Genomic DNA, 15,289 nt, shown 5'->3' with positions numbered 1-15,289 from the left:
GTGTATCGCCAGTGAGGCTCTGGGTGCTGTGGGCCTGACTCTCCCTGGGACCTCTGTCTGCCTCTCTGGCACGGCCTCAGCTGCTTGTGCCTCACTTGTTTCGTGTGGTTGGCTCCTAGACACTGGTGTGCCAGGGCAGCTAGGAAGTGGGGATGGAACCAGTGCCCTGCCACGGGAAACCTGCTGGCCACCACTCCTTCACGAGACAGGATTCAAGCCCCTGCTGTGGCCAGGAGCTGCGCTGGGCACTGCTGTCCACTGTGAGCTGCGAGAGGCAGGCCCTGCCCTCCAGAGCTTACCTTCTAGCGCACTGGTCCTGAGCCCTGCTCATAGAATCATCTGGGAGCTTTTCTAAATGCCGGTGCCCAGGCCCCACCTCGTACCACTCTCTGGGCGTGTCAGAGCCCCGTGCTTTGTAACACTTGCCAGGTGATGCTGATGTGCAGCCAAGTGGGAGGAGACGGGTGCCGAGCAAGTCCTCCGCAGCAATCACGGGCTTAATTGACCCTGGCCGACTAAGCACTTGAAGCCAGTGGGCTGGTCCCTTCTGCACTTCACTCCATCAGCTGAGTCGGATGCTTATCAAGAGTCAGCTGTTTCTTCCCAAATTTGTTTGGGGCAGTTGTCATTGTAATAACATAATTGCACTTAACACTACATAAAAACATGAAACATTAAGAATAGCCAAAACCCCAATTTTACAGCTGGGGAGCAGGCACAGCCCTATAGCCAAGAAGTCACTGCGCCGGGCTTTGAACCCAGCTGTTGAACTCAGCTCCACAGTCAGCTCTGAAGCCGTGCTGGGCCTCAGAGAGGTGGGGCGCTGTTGTCATTTCTATAGATACCTCTTTCACCACTTAGAAATGACTTTGAAATCACTCAGGTAACGTTCATGTCAAAATACTACCTTGATATGGACAACTGTAAACATTTGGTAAAAATCCAGGAGGATCTCACACTCATATTTCTCTGCACGTGTCTTTAAGCTCCTGCTCTGCTTAACAGAAACCAAATGAGATAATATGGGAACTCTGGTCAGCAGATTCACACTAGAGAAAAGACCCTGGCCCTATGTTAAAAAGATTGGCCAAGGAACGTGCATGTGTATGTTTCAATTGAAAACAAGGTGTATGGAGAGTGTATGTCATATACACACAATTGCTTTCATCACCTTTTTCAATTGATTGCTGGCCCCGATCGGAAAATTCTTCGGAAGTGATCACATGAAGAGAAATGGGATGGGAGGAGGGAGAGGATGCTGCTGGTGCCTGTGGCAGAGCCTGGCTTGGGGGCTGAGGGGACTCCCCAGGAAGGAGTGATGAGGAGACTATGTTAGAATTAGAATTAGGAGTCAGGGTTTCATGGCAGGTGGCAGGTCCCAAGGAAAGTAAGGGAACTGTTTTCAAGGACGAAATTAATCCTTTCTCAGTTGTTTATGTCTGGAATTGGTATCACCCACAAGCAACTAGGTCAGTCACTGTGAAGATTTTATTGTAGATTGCTTTCAGATGTTAATGTTGGAGAAAACAGATGCAGGAGCAAACAGGTTTATGTGCTCTCTGCCACATTTTGCTAATGAGATTCTTGCATCGGGTGGCCTCACTGTGGTGTCTGATGAGGTATATTGTGCAGTCAGTAAAATGCACAGGCTTGAAGTAACCCTTTGAGGAACCGAGAGACTGCAGAGGCCACAGCTGGGGGAGACACGAAGAGACCGGCTCAGACACTGCCGCAGTGACCGCAGGCAGACACTGGTGGTGGCGTGGTTCAGGGTGCCATGCGGCAGGTATGCAGAGGTGTTGGGTCTGGAGCCAGCCAGATAGTCTCTGGGCCCGAGACAACCTGAAGGCCCCCTTCCATGGCCACCTCCCATCTTGCTGTGCCTCTGTTTATCCCTTCCCAGTGGCGTATTGCTGCCTCTCCATTCGCACCTGCCCCAGAGAAGCCCAGGCTGGGAGCTGCCCATGGGGAGCATCCCGACTGCTGTCCTGCTGGCGCAGATCTGCGTGGTTGAGCCGAGCGGGATTGAAGCCTGCCCGGGACTTGGCCTGATTGGCGGTGGGGCTGAGGGTGCGCCAGTTTGCCAAGGAATGGGGAAGGGCCAGCCCTCTGAGGGCAGGGACAGTGTCTTATTTGGACACAGCAGTTAGATGCTCTCTGGCCCAGAGGAGAAAATGCAAATAAACCAGCCAGCCAGCCTGCCGGTACCCGGGGCTGCCTGGCCTGGCCTCCCTCCACCTCTTAGCAGCTGGACCAGGAAGCTAGAATCTTTTCTAGCAAAGAGATTCAGGCCCAGTTGCCTCAGGAAGTGACATTCTTGTTGCTGATGAAAACTTGCTTAAAGAAAAGTCCCATGGGGATTGGGCTGCTGCCCTGTTGGAGCAGATCCTGGACCCCGGGGCTTCTGGGGTCCCTCCAGCCCCTGGCTCTGGGACTGAGAAAGGCAGGGCCTCCCATCCCATCCCTCCCACCTTCTCTGTGTTTTCCTTCCAGGAGGGAGACCAGGGTGTGGGTGTTTGGGATGTAGGGTTGGTTGGTGCAGGGCGATAGAATCAGAACCTTATCCTCACAGCAGCTGGGAGGCCTGGGGCCTGGGTGTGGCCAGTGGGGGCTCTACCAGCCAGGCTGTGCCTGAGGGCTTGAGGAACCAGTTGAACTTAGACAAGTTATCTGGTGTCGCTAAAGCTCAGTTTCCTCACCTTTGAAGTGGGGATAATGATTGCTATGATTAAATGGATTTATCTGCATCAAAAATCTTAAGACAGTGCCTGAGCATATACAGGCTATTTTTATATCATCACCATCGTCGTCATCATTATTCTGAATCCCACTCTTTGGTGGTGGCGGTGGCGGTGGCGGCTGCGGTGTAGACGGTACAGGCAGATTCTTGAACTTCCTTTATTTCGTACGAGAGCACTTCCTCTCTGGGTCTTCCACCAAAAGCAAACCAACAAGTCCCTGGACGCCCGGAAGTGAAACCAGCCAGAGGGCTTCTCCCACTCACCTGGGGGCTGGTGGTGGCAGGGCCTGGTATCCCCTCCCTACTGCCTGTCTTCTGGGCAGATGGGGTTCTGCCCCCAGGCAGCCAGAGCATGAGCTGCCCAGGCCCAGATGACAGAGGCATGTAAAAAATGAGGACCTCTTTATGGCTCTGGGGGACCAGTGGGGAAGGAGAGGGAGGTACCCTGGGAGCCTCTGTCTCCCCTACTGTCATTCCTGGGTTTGTCATTCACGGGTTTGTAGGCTACCTGGAAAGTTCTCTGGAAGGGAGAGCAGACTGAAGTGGGAGGCAGGGCAGTGTTGCATGTCATCAGGACTAGCCCCCGAAAATGGGTCTGCATTGCTCTGGGCCAGCCCCATGTTCAGAGGAGCAAATCATATATGCGGAGTTCTTAGGATATGCCCCGCATTGTGCCAAGTGTGCGACACAGGTCATCTTAGTTTATTCTCATGAGCTTACCCAGGAGGCATTTACTAGGACTAGCCCCATTTCACAGGGGTTCGGGGAGGTCACATCACTAACCTGTATTTCCACAGCTGGCAAGTGGTGGGGGTGGGGATCTGAACCTGAACAGTCTGGCTGAAAATGGGGAAAGGTCAAAGATGTCAGGGTGCAGGTGATGAACACTACTAGGGGCCCCCCTTCTCTCCTCTTACTCCGGAAGTTTGAGAAAACCCCGTGGCCTGAGCCTGCTAGTGTGAGGTGTGCAGGCTGAAGTTCATGGCAGTGGCAACTGTTAAGTGGCGTTTCTGAGCCAGCACCTGCCTGGGGCACACACAGCCTCCATCTCTGCAGAGTGGGCGTTGGGGAGCCAGAGCCTGTCAGCAGCTAGTGCTTGACAGGAATGTCACTGCACCCTCCACTGGTTCTGCGGCATTCCCGCCTGTGTTTTCCAGCTTTCACGGACATGGGGAGAGTGCTGGTCACGCCCCTGGAATCTGGCACGTGGCCCTGCTGATGCACAGAACCCCGCCCAGTGAGTCTGGCACCACAGAAACACATAATGAAAAAGCTTTTACTGGGAAAGAAAAGGCAAATACTGGATAGAACATTGACGTGCCCCCTCTCTGGTGGGGAGCGCAGGGTCCAGTAGCTATTGCACAAAGTCCCTATGACTGGGCTGCACCTCTGGCAGGGGTCAGTGGAACCCCAAGGCCAGCTCCCCACAGGTGCTGGCTGTTATCCAGTGAGGTTTGTGGACCCCACCTCTGTGTTCTGTTAAAAAAGTGCAGGCAGGCGAAGAACCCCGGTGCTTTACTCCGTCACTGAAATGGTGGCTCCTCAGCCCCACGCTCACCGGCAGGGAGAGGTCCTGTGACCACAGCAGCCCTTGCTTCCTTGACAAGCCTCTGTGAATCAGTGTCCGGTTCCTGGGCAGGGTCAGAGCTATGAACGTGGATCTTGGTCTGATGGGTCAGGGCTGTGGGGCTAGGCTGACACCTGGGCCATGGGCCACAGTCCCCTCTCCGGCTTCTCCTTGGTCAGCTCTCCATCCCTCATGGTGGGGTCATGGGCCGCACTTGGGCCTTTCTGCCCCTCGGCTCAGGGCAACAGCAGTGAGTGCAGCAGCAGCTACAGGCCACCAGCAGCAGCACTACCACAGTAGCTGGAGAGACAGAGGCACAGAAACTCCGAGGTGGGAAGAGAAAGGCCCCACTTCCTTCCCAAGAAGCCCCTTTGGAGGCACGGAGGGTCTTTGCCCAAAGGCCTGGCTCACTGGTTAGAAATACCTGAGGATCTGACGAGAGGTGTTGACCAGCCCCGTGCCAGCCACCAGAGCCCGGACCTCCTCCCTGTGGTACCTCTTCCACCTCCCAGAACTCTGGTCCCTTCATCCCTGGGTTGGGATGCTGGGTGCCTCTGTTCCCAGCACCACCCAGCCCACCCCTCGAGCAGCATGTCCCAGGACTAGGGGAAATGCCTCATTTCCCCCAAGGGACATCTGCTTCTCCTCTGCCTGGGAGACACTGAGCTACCTCCGCCAGCCCTCTGGCCAGCATTCTGGTCACGTCTCTGGATGTCAGGAAGAGCCAATGAGAGTCTGAGAGCCCCAACTGACCTGTGAAGAGGAGTATGACTGAGAAGGCCACGATCTCCACAGGCTCGGCCTGTGGCAGCCTCTGCAGCTTGAGCAGCAACCTCTCACCCACCCAGCGCATCTCCTGCACGAAGTCAGTGGCTGCCATGCTGGGCGAGGCTCCTGCCAGGGCTCCTGCCGGGGCTCCTGCCGGGCTGTGCTGAACAGAGAGAGGACCTGAGTCCCCACGGTGCTGGCTCCAGAGAATCCACCCTCTCGTTTACCTGCACCTGCAGAACGAGTTTGTCAGGTCTCACCCATCACACCCTGGTGGCTCAGGAGGGAGGCAGGGCACCCATGGGGCCCCTCTGCTCAGTCGTGCCCCCAGCCACCCCCAGCTGGCACTGCTCAGGGTGAGGGAAGCTGGCGATCACAGGGAGCCTGAGGCTCTGCTGGGGAGCTGCTCAGGAGAGCTGGACACGGGAGGGGTCTGCCAGCCTGCCAATTGGCCAGTGTTTCTGTAAGCTGGGGTGACTTCCGTGTTACATTCCTTTGTCTCAGGCACCAATCTCAGGTTTTGCAGGGTGGCTTGGACTGGCACGACTCCCCTGGTGGCCCCTGGGTCATTCAGAACTTGGGTTCCCTCCCCGGGCTCCCCGCAGGGAGAGTGGGCTTCAGGATTTTGGCCTGGTGCTCTTGCTTTTTGCCATATGTGGGGGCAGAAGGATCCGGGTTTCCTAAGAGCAGGCTCTGGGGGTTTCTGGCCAGGCTCAGAGGTAGGTCAGAGCTGACTGGGGGAGGTAGTCTGAGCCCCCCACCTCTCCCATCTGCCCAATTTCTTTCTTTTTTAATTCTCACTGGAGGATACTTTCTCGTTGCTTTTCAGGGGAGGGGGGAGAGAAGCATCGATGTGAGAGAGACACATTGATTGGTTGCCTCCCGCTCAAGTGCCAACCGGGGCCGGAGATTGAGCCTGCAACCGAGGTGCGTGCCCTTGGTCAGAATTGAACCCAGGACCCTTCAGTCTGCAGGCCGATGCTCTAACCACTGAGCAAAACTGGCTAGGGCCCATCTGCCCAATTTCTTTACTCATATGGCATTCTCCTGTGAGGAGGAAGAGATGACACTGTCCCAAGGGGTCCTCTTCAGAATGGGATCAGGGCCAATCTAGCCAGCCCCTCCCTCTCCTGTTGGCTAGGGCCTGCTCCTCTGAGCTGACCAGGAGGGTCCCCTCTGCTCTCACACAGGCCTCAGGTGTGTGGCAGCTCCGCTCTCCCGGCCCCATGACTGAGAGCCTTTTCCGGCCTGGGAGGCCCTGGGCCAGACCAGGTCTGAGTCGGGCGTGCTGTGTCGCAGATCTTCCTTCCCTCCGCCTCACCTGCAGCCACAGGGAGCCAGGGCCTCTTTAGACAGGGACCAGGACAGCCTTGTGCCAACCCAGCCTGAACCTGTTCTCCAGGGCAGCTCTCATCCAAGGGAGGCTAACAGGTGGCCAGGGGCTTGTGCCAGACCTTAGGCTCTAGTTACTGCCGCCTCGCGCTGGTGTCAGCCAGGCGGTTCTCCCGAGGTGGCTGTGGTCTGTGAAGCCGGCCACTCCTGGGGGTGCCCCAGCACAGCTGCCGTCAACCCTGTGGCTGCTCCCGCCTCCCTGTGCTGTGCAGCCTTCCTCGAGTCCCTCTGGGGGAGGCGGGAGCCCCACCCGCTACCACAGTTCCTTCTTGGGGCTGCTTGGACCTGTAGAAGGTGGGGTCTCATACTGTGGTCACTTAGGACACCTCTGCCCCTTGCTGCCTCATTTCTTCAGACCTTCAGGGCAGCTGGCCTGTGCCTCCTGCATCTGCTCCTCCGCGAGGTCACTTCTCTAGCGGTTTTGCCAGCTGCCCGCAGTGGAGCATTGTGTATACCGTCCAGCAGGTTGGATTTGGAGCTGCTCCCCTTCCTGCGTCGGGCACTGGATGAGTCTCCTGATCTCTGAGTCTCTCTCATGTTAGGTGAAGGTGAGAGGCCTGTGTTTCGAGGCTGTGAGGTGGACTGGCCCCCTGGCAGCACAGAGCCTGGCACGGGGTGGTGCCCAGCACATGGCATTCCCCCTTTGTGGGGTCTGGCCAGTACAAGAGAGTTGAGGTAGCCTCTGCGGGTAGTCACACCTCCCTGTGCACTGTCAACCCCCTCAAACACCTCAGGGGAGTTTCATCTGCATCCTTCACCCCACAATGTTTGCGGCGTGTAAGGTGAAGGAAGGGGCATGCTGGAGATGGGAGCTGTTTTTAAGTGATGCTGGGGGTAGCAGGCAGTGATGACTCCATGAAAAATTACCTGGTTTCCTGTCAAAAGTGGGAGATCCTCCTTCCTTCTCTCATACCCCACTCCAGGGTCAGCATGTTTCCGCAAATAGAGATCGGGATCCAATTTTCAAATGTGCTAAGGCTTAGACTCCTAGAATGCCACAGGTCACTCCTGCTTCCTTTTTTTTACAAATGGGGAAACTGAGGCTTGAGAGAGGAAGCGACTTCTCCGAGATCACACAGCAGGACAGGTCTAGCCAGTCCTCCCTGCTGCCCCACGCTGCCCCTCAGTGGAGGCCTGTCCTGGGCAGCCTACTCTGACCAGCAAGATAAGTCTGCCCGGGAGCAGCTCACCGAGGGCACTGCCCATGCAGCGGGCTCAGCTTAGTGACCCGGGTCCCCGGAGCCCATTAGAAGCCTTTGGAAGCCGGTAGGCTCTACAAGAGCAGCCCTAGCCCACCCCTGGGAGCCCGGGACACTGCTTTTATTAGGCATGGCACTCACCAGGGCAAGGCCTCACCTGTTCTGTGAGAACCACCGAAGGGACAGATCTTGTGTGTCTTTCTGTCTCACCACATTCCGTCTAGAGCATAGGGCCTCTCTCCTGTGGTCACACTAAACAGACTTCCACTGACCAGTGGAGCAGCACCCTCCCTCGTCCTGAGGCCTGTGGGCACCGCTGCTCTGCTCCTGGGGGAGTGCACAGGGTTGAGGCGCAGGGCTGCTTCTCTCCCTGTCTCTTCATCTACACTTCGTTTGACTCTTTCAGCCAGATTGGCCCAGTGCCTGCATTGCCTAATGTATCCATCAGAGAGGAGACGGTCATTAGAAGAGGCGGACAGAGGGCAAGGGGAGCTTTTCACTTGCGCTCCCAGCCCAAAGACCCAGGAGGGCAGCAGAGGGGCGTGGCCGCTGAAGCGGGAGGAGGAGGGCTGCCCGTGTGGGGCAGAGGCAGAAGCCCTGTGCTGTGCAGGAGAGGCGGGGCTTGTTCATCAGGAGCTTCAGCTCTAAAGCCAGCCATCCTCCAGGGATTTATGATATCCGAACGCTGCAGACTGGCCCAGGGGACCCGTGCCCCACTCTGGGAAGGCTGTTGGTCCACACCAGCAGCAGGCCTTGGACGTGGATGACGTCAGGCCTTTGCACCCAGGGCCCCTGGAGACCCGAGTTAGCCAGCCTCGCCCAGTCCAGGGCTGCTGCTCCCTGGATCCCATCTGCGCCGGGAGCAGGAGTGGGGCTGTGGGATGCTGCCCTTCTGCCCCAAAGATTGGAGAGGAGTCCTCGAGGCTTTCCAGTTGAGGCTTTGTCATTTCCAGCATGGCCTTGAGCAGGAGCCTAAGTGGGGACCAGAGGGGAGTTGGAGGGACCTCTCTTTTCCTAAGAGGGAGGAGGCACATTCTAGCAGGTCTCAGGCAGGCTTCCCAGTGGGCTATTTAAAGCCAAGCCAAGAGGGTGCCTGACGCCTGGTGCCCAATATAGCCAGCAGCCATCAGGTGACCATGTGCTTGTGCCGGCTGTTGCTCTGCAGGGTCCCCTGAGTTTTTCCAGCTGTGGCCTAGGGAAATTGGTGCTCAGGGGCTGGCTGCCTCTCTTCCCTGGTAACTTCCCAGGTTGGCAGGAGGGGGGGCAGAGAAGTCTAGTTGGGGCTACTGAGAATTCTCTATTTTTCTGGACTTTCAGCCTCAGGTCCACCAAACTCCTTCCAAAACTACCTCCTGCCTATGAACCAGGGAAACCAGAGTTCCTCCCAGCCCAATGCATGGTAGTGTCAATTGGAAGCAGCCAGAGCCTTGTGGTGGCTTTTCCCGGCTGGCCACAGGAAGGGAGAGCAGCCCCGGCTGCCTGCCGGGCCCTTCTTGGAGCCTTCCCAGGGTGCTCCCCACTGGAGGGGCAGCCAGTGGAGGGGGGAGGTCAGCAGGGCAGAGAGGAAGGCTGGTCAAGCTGGCTGGACTAGGAAGCATTCCTCTGTGTGTCATCTAAACAGAGGGCCTTGCAACAGAGCGTTCAGGCATCCTGCAAGCCAGACACCTGCCACTCAGGACTGGAGCTTCCCTGTTTCCTCCTTGCAAAATTGATACTCCCAACTCCCCAGGGGAAGCAGGCGGGCGTGTTTGTGACTGATAAGTACAGCAGTTGATGGCTCAGCTCCCCCCCCCCCCCCCCCCCCCCCCGGCTCTGCCAATGTTATTTTATCAGGATGGTTTTCCAGCCACTCTTATTCCCAGGGCATTGTCTTGTTTGAAAAACAGCCTGAATGAGTGATAACCTGAATATGTGGGAGATTTGTGGGGCCCTGAGGCCTGGCCAGCAAGGCAGAGCTGCCCACTGTGTGCTGTGCAGAGCCGTCCAGAACACCCATTTTCGCCTGGGCTCCAACTTGCAGTGGGAAGTAGATACTTGAGCACTGGGCAGCCCCTGCTTCCCCAGCCCTGTAGCCTTTCAGGAGTGGAGGAGGCACTTCCTGCAGCTAGTGATTGTTCCCAAAGCCCCAGAAGCTGGGCATCACCCTCTGTCCCAGCTCAGGGACTGTGTTTGGGACCCCTGTGCCTGCCTGCCTGCCTGCCTGGGCATCTTGGGGATAAGAACCAGCAGGGGTAGTCCTGGGCTTACCACCGTGCCCCTCCCTCACCCGCGTTACCGGCTGCCTCTAACACAGCGCAGCGTCTGTCCCTTCTCTCCACTGTGCGCCGCCCATCACTGTAGGACCTGTAGTCTCCCCAGCCACCAGCCCAGGCCAAATCCCACAGCCTCTGCCCAGCCAGAAACACGGCTGACCCTTGGTTTCCACTTTGCCGTAGACGGTTGCTTTTCTAAGTAGATACTAGCTTGTTTGCTTTGGGGAAGGCACCTGGGGGCCGGGAGGGAGGCTTTAACCCTGGCTTGAGGACAGGGAAGCTGGAATCAGCCAGCCTTGGCTCATGGGGCCCTGCCCAGGAGGCCACCCTCCATGCTGCCTGGAGGACCGTGTTGGGGTGAGCCTTACAGTGGCACAGCAGAGGACCACATACCTAGGCCGACCCCCAACCAGCCTCAGTCACACTGTCCTCACCAGATTCTCCCCACCTGACCCTAGGGTTAGAGTCTGGCCCTCTCAATTCTGGTGCAGCATTTAGGGAAATTTAGGAGCTCATGAGGATCTAAATGGGCCCAGGGAGGAGCACCTGAGCGGAGCCCTGAGCTGAGAACACCTGGCAGTGAGTGGTCCAAGCTCCGCATGAGAGGCGGTAGCTGCTGCTCTTGTCTGGGACACAGATAGGCAGAGCTGCCATGGGGACCACCACATCCTGGGCATAAGGAACGGCTGGGCAGACCTTGGCCTGAGCCCCCTGGACGGGGGTGGGGGTGGAGAGAGGTGGGGGGAAGCAGGCCAGGGAGGGCTGTGCCTTATTCCTGGGAAAAAGGAGGCTCAGTGGGCAGGCCGTGTTTCTCTCCTGAGCCGGGACAGCCAAATCCCTCATTTAAGCCCCCTGAATGGAAAAAGCTCAAACTAATTTGCAGAGTAAGCAGCACCCTGGCTCCTCTGCCCGCTCAGCAAGCAGGGAGGAAACCACCCTCAAAGAGGCAGCAGCCTCGGCCCATGTCCCCCAGTGCTGGGTCCCAGCAAAGCAGGGAGAGCCCAGGTTCGAACAGGAGGCCATCTGGAGACTGTGACCAAGTGTCCCCCCCCATGGTAAATTGTGGCCCTCCACCCTTAGGGTGGGGGACCCTTTCTGCTCTGTTCCCTTCATCCCCCCTCATCTGTGGCCACTCACCTGGGAGCTCAGGTGTTGGAGCCGGGGCACAACTGCAGGTGCTGGGGAGCCTGGCAGCCTCAGCTGCCCTTTTCTCCTGGGGTCTGTCCTCGGCCTACTGCCACCTCTCCCTTCTCAGGCGCCTCTTTGGTGACCCAGTGCTACTCCCTGGATGCCTCTCCCCCTGCCAGCAAGGGAGCCGCTGTGCTCGGTGCTGACAGCCAGCTGCTATCTGGGCTTCAGCTTTTTTGTTGCTGGTTGTCCAGGAGATCCAAGTGTCAGATTACACGGAGCGGCCACTGCCGGGGCAGAGCCAGTGCCACAGGCACGCAGTCCTGCCGAGAACTTGTCCTGCCCAGGAGGTCCGAGGAGTGAGCCCGCGCCCTCCCTAGTTCCTCCTCTTCCTCTCCCTCCTGGTGGGTGTGTGCTAAGCCACGTGGGCTGGGCCTGGCCGCGAGCTGATGAAAGAGGAGGTCGGTTCTCTGCTCCCTGGCAAAGCGGACCCCAGGGAGGTTCCCTCTGAGGTGTGGAGTCGGGAGGGAGGGAGGCCCACAGCTCGCCCAGTTCCTTGGCTCCTGCCCTACTCTTAGGAGGGCCTTTGGCCCACATCCCCCACCACCCCAACCAGCACCTCAGGCAACTCCCTGGCTGGTCCCTCCCTCTGGCCTCTCCAGGGAAAGAAAGTAAATAGTGGGGGGGAGGTGCCAGACCACCCAAGAAGCCGGCCCCCGGGGAGGTAGTCTGGGGAAGAACTTGGGAGTCCCAGTGACGTGGGGCAGCCCGTGCTTGGCCTCCTTGCTGGGAATGGGCGTCATGTTCCTCTGGCTGGGAGGAAGGAGGACCCTGCTGGCCTCCTTGCCAAAGAGTGTGTGCTGGGCCATCGCTGCACTCTTGTCCCTGCTGTCAGGGGCAGGCTCCAGAGCCCAGGCTGGGCCCTTTGACATTTGGCCAGTTGTGCCACCCCAGCCGACCAGACTGTGCCTGGAACAGGACAGGAGCCGACCCCAGCCGGCATCTTTGAGCTGTCAATGGAGCTCTTTGAGTGTGAGCACAAAACCCCAGTGAGTCGGCTTGGGGGAGGGGGAGGGTAAGGAAGCCAACCTTGTGGCCACACCACTTGGATGCCAGAGCCTCCCAGAGGCGAAACAGGCAGCCACTGTGCAGAGGTACAGACCAAGGCGACAGAACATGTTACACATTCGTTTTAGGAGCGATGGCAACATCGCCCTCTGCTGGCCGTGGTGGCCTCCTCGCTGTCTCCTGCGGTTCAGAGCGCATTCTTCACTCAGCCAAACAAGCAGCCAGCCCCGGCTTCCTAGGGGCTGGGTAACTATCAGCTCCTGTTCCTGGAGGCTGCTCCTCAGGGTCTCAGCTGCTTAAAGGGTTTCTTGCACTAGTTATTTTTGTCCCTGGGGTGTGGCACCCGGACAGCTCTGCTCCCACCTCCCCACCACCACATTCTTGTGACTAGACTGGCCATTTGTAAGGGATTTGATAGAGCTGTGGCCCCTCCCGGGGCCTCTGCACCTGCCCCATGGAGCGACTGTGCCCCCAGCCTGGGGAGTCATAGTAGAGACAGCTGGAAGCTGGCATCCAGGGGCCTGTGATGGTGGAAGGTGAGTTGAGGATTCACAGTGACTAGCAGACAGTGCCAGCTCAGAGCAGTCTGCTTCCTGCTCTCGGGCAGTCCCCTGGCCCAGACTGTGTACACTGGGCCAGGCAGAGGCTCCTTGGGGACAACAAGGAAGAGTCACTGAGAGACAGAAGCAGAGCTGAGTGCTGAGGCCAGGGCAGGGCCACCTTCTGCTGTTCCCTCCCTCTCCCAGTCCCAGAAAAGTTTAATAGTAGTAAGAGTCCTTGCTGGACTGCAAACACTGTGGGACTGCAAACGCTATGGGACGGGCTTAGGAGCGTCATCTCCTCGGCCCTGACACAGCCCTGGGGGCTAGTGCTCTTCCTGCACCTTCTACAGCCAGTGTGCTTTGGCTTGGAGAGGGGAGATGCATTCCCCAGGGTGCAGCCTCCGCAGCAGAGCCCGTGCTCCTCCCAGGGCTCCCCACTGCCAAGGGGACCGGGGGGCGGGTCCCAGAGGAGTGCATAAACCATAGAGAGAGAAGCAAGACAGAATCAGGGTCACCCTGGCTCCTCTGGGTTCCCTGTGCTGCGTGACCTTGGGAAAGCGCCTTCACCTTGTGTCCTCAGCTGTAAAGTGGCAATCAGGACACCTGTGAGGCTCCTGGGTGAGGAGTCCGTCCGTGATGCTTAGCACAGTGCTGGACACGTAGCAGTGCTCAGCCCGAACTTAGGGACTGCCGGGTCCCTCACCCCGTGTCTCTGCCACACTGCCTGCCTCAGGTGCCGCCATGCCGCCATTGCCAAGTACTTCAGGGATGTGCCCCCCGCCTGCACCAAGGGCTGCGACCACTGCCAGAACCCTGCAGCTGTGCGGAGGCAGCTGGACACCTTGGAGCACAGCAGCAGCTGGAGCAAGACCTGCATCGGGCCCTCCCAGGGCAATAGCTTCGACCCTGAGCTGTATGAGGGAGGCCGCAGGGGCTACAGGGGCTTCAGCAGGTGAGGGACCGTGAAGCCAGGGGCCTCCACCCTCTGAAAATAGTCCGGCATTCTCTCCCTCGGGCCAAGGCCAGGCCAGAGACAACACCATGCCACAGCCCATCGCCCTGTACCATGGGCCATGCTGGGGCTGGGACCTCAGTGCTGCCTCAGCTGCCTGGGCATCAGGGACATCACTGCCTCTCCTGAGGTGTGGGGGGAGGGCTGCTCATGCCCAGCCTGCCCCCTAGGTACGACGAAGGTTCTGGAGGCAGCGGGGACGAGGGCAGAGATGAGACCCACAAACGGGAATGGAACCTCTTCTACCAGAAGCAGATGAGTCTGCGCAAGGTGAAGGGGGTTGCTCTGTGGGGTCCTGGGTGCCTCCCGCTCACACCCTCTCGAGCCCTTACCCGGGGCTGACCTGGGTGCGGTCCTGCAGTGGGCAGGGTGCCTGACAGCCCTTCCTGTTGTCTTCTAGGGCAAAGACCCGAAAATAGAAAAATTTGTACCCCCAGGTCAGTATAGAACTGTCCCCAGGGGCTTGTGGGCTGTTTCCTGGGTGTGGATGGAGGATGCCTCCTTGAGGGGCTGGGGACTCCAGAGAGCAAAAGGCAGAGTGGAGAGCCTACCTCCTTTCCACCCAGATGAGGACTGTCCCCTGAAAGAGGCTTCTAGCAGGAAGATCCCCAGACTCACTGTGAAGGTAAGAGGTGGCAGCTCCTCACGCCTGCCCCCCAACCTTAAGGCTTGTGTGACCAACTTCTCTCCCCCGTGCAGGCCCGTGAGCACTGCCTGCGGCTTCTGGAGGAGGCTCTGAGCAGTAACTGCCAGGCCGCAGGTACCACTGACAGGTGAGTTTCCCAGGCCATGGGGGCCGGGAGGGCCCTCCAGTCCTGTTCCTGTGGAAACTCCAGGAACCCTGTGCCCCCTGGCTTGTTTGGGAGCGCCTTCCCCTGTATCCAAGGCATTCCTACCAGGCTCTGAACCATCTCCAGGGTCCCCAAGGAGAATCCAACAGGAGCTCACCAGGGAGAGGGCTCAGGCCTGCCTGACACCTCCCACTCCCTCCCTCAGACCTGACCTCCAGGCCAAGGCTGTGGAGCTGGAACATGAGATGTTCCGAACTGCCAAGGCAGCCAACCTGTACAAGGCCAGTGTACTGAAGAAGGTGCGCCCGGGCAGGGGTGGGTGGAGAGTGCTCACAGTTAGGGTGGGAGAGGCAGCCCCTCCTCACTCCCAGGCTGGCTGCCTACCCTCTGGTCGGGACAACCCAGAATCCCCCCCTTACCCAAGAAACATTTATCTGGGGGGAGCCCACTTCCCTTCTTTGCAAGCTGGAGGTATTTGTAGCCAGGCCCACGAAGACTGGACCCTGTCCAGTTGCCTGCAGCCGTGAGCCACAGAAGCCCACGGTGGAAAGCCTGGGTGGGGGGCTGCCAGGAGCTAGTGGGTGCCATGGCATGCCTGCCCATCCTGCCCCAGGTGGCTGAGATTCACAGAGCCTCCAAGGACGGGCAGCTCTACCACATGGCAGGCGGTGCCAAGAGCTTCAGTACCCAGGCTGAGTCCCGAGAGCACACCGAGCACGACATCCTGCCAGCCTCCCAGGTGTACTCGGTGAGCAGGGTCTGGGCGTCCACCCCAAGTGTGGGTCTGGGAAACGCACCCTCTGCCCTCAGCTAGGGCACAGCACCTTGCC

General features: G+C 58.6%; 2 protein-coding genes across 3 annotated transcripts in view; one reads left to right on the top strand and one right to left on the bottom strand.

The window, feature by feature from the left end:
* The window catches only part of RECQL5 (RecQ like helicase 5), a 30,103-nt gene that overhangs the window by 12,360 nt on the left and 2,454 nt on the right, over positions 1-15,289 (top strand). Inside the window, exons 8-14 of the mRNA XM_016212394.2 lie at positions 13,390-13,608; positions 13,839-13,938; positions 14,069-14,105; positions 14,235-14,293; positions 14,368-14,441; positions 14,665-14,758; positions 15,073-15,207. Coding sequence (XP_016067880.2) covers positions 13,390-13,608; positions 13,839-13,938; positions 14,069-14,105; positions 14,235-14,293; positions 14,368-14,441; positions 14,665-14,758; positions 15,073-15,207 — 718 coding nt within the window. The remainder of the gene's footprint in view (positions 1-13,389; positions 13,609-13,838; positions 13,939-14,068; positions 14,106-14,234; positions 14,294-14,367; positions 14,442-14,664; positions 14,759-15,072; positions 15,208-15,289) is intronic.
* SMIM5 (small integral membrane protein 5) lies at positions 4,009-11,440 on the bottom strand. Of its 2 annotated transcripts, none has more exons than XM_016212399.2 (3): positions 11,056-11,440; positions 5,061-5,308; positions 4,009-4,607 (listed from the first exon to the last, which is right to left on the bottom strand). In XM_016212399.2, exons 2-3 carry the CDS (start codon positions 5,185-5,187, stop codon positions 4,498-4,500), a joined length of 237 nt encoding a protein of 78 aa, XP_016067885.1. In that variant the 5' UTR covers positions 5,188-5,308; positions 11,056-11,440; the 3' UTR covers positions 4,009-4,497. The 2 variants fall into 2 exon arrangements, with proteins under 2 accessions (XP_016067885.1, XP_087681817.1); XM_087825691.1 differs by lacking the exon at positions 11,056-11,440 and adding an exon at positions 7,824-7,869.

This window comes from Miniopterus natalensis, chromosome 17 (genome assembly GCF_054644295.1).
Source record: "Miniopterus natalensis isolate mMinNat1 chromosome 17, mMinNat1.hap1, whole genome shotgun sequence".
NCBI classification, from domain to species: Eukaryota; Metazoa; Chordata; class Mammalia; order Chiroptera; family Miniopteridae; genus Miniopterus; species Miniopterus natalensis.
Note: the sequence above shows the minus strand (reverse complement) of the source record. Positions and strands in the feature narration are given on the sequence as shown.

What these genes read in the sequence shown, in the direction of transcription:
- SMIM5 (XM_016212399.2), bottom strand. Translation starts at nt 5,187, where the DNA reads ATGGCAGCCACTGACTTCGTGCAGGAGATGCGCTGGGTGGGTGAGAGG. An exon ending in AGTCATACTCCTCTTCACAG is followed by an intron (nt 4,608 to 5,060) that starts GTCAGTTGGGGC and finishes CTGTCTCTCCAG; the next exon opens with CTACTGTGGTAGTGCTGCTG.